The sequence below is a fragment of the Dreissena polymorpha genome, chromosome 5, assembly GCF_020536995.1.
Source record: "Dreissena polymorpha isolate Duluth1 chromosome 5, UMN_Dpol_1.0, whole genome shotgun sequence".
NCBI classification, from domain to species: domain Eukaryota; kingdom Metazoa; phylum Mollusca; class Bivalvia; order Myida; family Dreissenidae; genus Dreissena; species Dreissena polymorpha.
The window spans coordinates 1,204,121-1,206,353 of NC_068359.1; the positions used below are offsets into that span (position 1 = coordinate 1,204,121).

The following is a 2,233-nucleotide window of genomic DNA, read 5'->3' on the forward strand; positions in this document are numbered from 1 at the left end:
ATGCCTACCGTAAATTAGATAATACCAGCGCAGGTGATGACAGTGTTCAGTTGCACAGGGCATTAAGACTGTATCAGTAAATGCAGAAAACCGCTGGATACAAATTTAACTCGCGAAGATGAATGAGAAAAGAGCTAATTATGCAAGACTCTGGCAAAGTTACTGTGGTATATGTTATCGACAATCTATACCATAATTGTCAGCCGGAATTGATTTTCTGCCTCAGTCTACGAAGTCATGTTACGATATCGGGCTTGCATGGTGGGCCGGCGGTATAAGCTGTGTAATACGATAACATTTTTTTTTCGGTCGAACTAAGGTCGGATATAAGTAACGCGCAAAAACAACAGATTGTTTTATGTTTATATTAATAAAATCCCGGAATCGAGAAAACGACAATTATTGAGTCTGCCAGATTGCCTTTTTTTCATTTTTCATTTTGAAAGCAATTAAATGGCTTGAGGTTAAACAGTCCTTGGTTGTGATAGCAATCATTTAATAAAATGTTCTACGATATAACCGATATAACCGATAATTTAATACTGTTAATTGAAGTTAAAAATCTGCAAGGTAAATTGATCTTTACAAAAATCACCACCTACCATAATTGGTGTTCGTTATTGAATTTATTTTATGACGAAATTTCGCAGCTTTTATTGGTAAATTTGCTTGATTACTCTTAATAGAATAATTGCAATTTGATCACCTTCCGATCATCTTACTTGAATTGCACATAGCTATTGGTACGTATAAATGTTATCCAAAACAAAAATACCCGACTCATATCTTTTTAAGATATTGCATGTTGTCGTGTTTTTTACATCAACACACACAACAATAGTAGTTCACACTTCTTCTTTTGTTTATAACTATTTATTTTACTTTTCAGATATGCTTTTGATACTTGATTTTTTTAAATTATATACATCGTAGTGGGAATCGTCAAAGTGTTGTTTTAATTTTATAAATGTGAAGAACCTGCGGCGCGAAACACAGTTTCATATCGATTGTACGGGCTCGCATGGCTTCCGTACTATTAACAGAGAAAGATTCGTTCTTCTAGCATTCCGGAACGCACTAGCAGAGAGAATCGGTTATATATGTGCTCTCTCTGTGGGTATTATCGGGAAAATGAACCTTAGCAAAAATGGCGTCCAAGCGCAAACAATAAGGCTTACGGATCTGGATCTATTTATTCTTGGTATTTGTGGAGAACAGTGTTGATTTCTATTCGTGTAAACAATCAAGTGGCATTATTCTTTTGTATTATACCAGACGTGACCTACTAAAGTTTTCAAAATCGTTGGTGTCGGAATTTGATTAGCGTTCCAATCGTATATGTATGCGCGCTTGGGGACTTACATATGTAGTTTAGTAAAGCGAAATGGATTTTCCTCAAATTGCAGTAGCTGAATCTGTCATCGTGAATAAAAACACATGTCGATTGGTTTAAATAAATTTATTTCCAGTATTTTTGGCCATTTTGGCGAGTGTGCATGATAGTTTTAACATAGTTGTTTGGGTACTAGTTGATTTTGGTACAGGAAAACCACAGATATTCAAACGGATTTTATCACTTGTACAGGAAACACCGCAAATCTTACTAATGGTTTCTCACGAAGAAGCGTTTATTAGCCGTGAGACGGAAGCACGCGGCCACTCAGCGGTATAGTCTCGCCACTTCGTACGGGCGGACAGTCCAAGCATACACCATTGTTGCTTTCGAGCTCCCCGATTTTCCTCCCTCCGAGTCGCCGTTGTCCGTTATGGCCTCCGTGTCGGCGTGGTTACCTTTTGCGCGCGCCTCGGCTATCGGCTGGGTTCCCGTGGCACAAAAGCCGCTTCCTAACACCCGCGTAAAGAAGGATGAACAGGAGAGGGAGGATGACAGACTGTGCATCAACGTCAGCGGCCGCAGGTTCGAGACGTGGGAGAACACGCTGGGAAAATACCCAGACACGCTGCTCGGGTCGAACGAGAAGGACTTCTTTTACGACGACAAGTACAAGGAATATTTCTTTGACCGTGACCCGGAAATTTTTAGACATATTCTTAACTATTACCGAACGGGGAAACTACACTACCCAAGACATGAATGTATATCATCATACGACGAGGAGCTGGCGTTTTTCGGGATCATGCCCGATCTAATCGGCGACTGCTGTTACGAAGACTACCGGGATCGTAAGAGGGAGAACAGCGAACGTCTGCTCGACGACAAGGCCTCCGACGC

At 40.3% G+C, this 2,233-nt stretch overlaps 1 protein-coding gene across 1 annotated transcript in view; it reads left to right on the forward strand.

Moving 5' to 3' along the window:
* Nucleotides 1–1,153: 1,153 nt before the first annotated feature.
* Nucleotides 1,154–2,233, forward strand: part of LOC127881238 (potassium voltage-gated channel protein Shal-like) — a 116,765-nt gene continuing 115,685 nt past the window's right edge. Inside the window, exon 1 of the mRNA XM_052428977.1 lies at nt 1,154–2,233. This exon is cut by the window's right edge and continues 642 nt beyond it. Within this exon, the coding sequence (XP_052284937.1) occupies nt 1,767–2,233 (467 nt within the window). The 5' untranslated portion in view covers nt 1,154–1,766.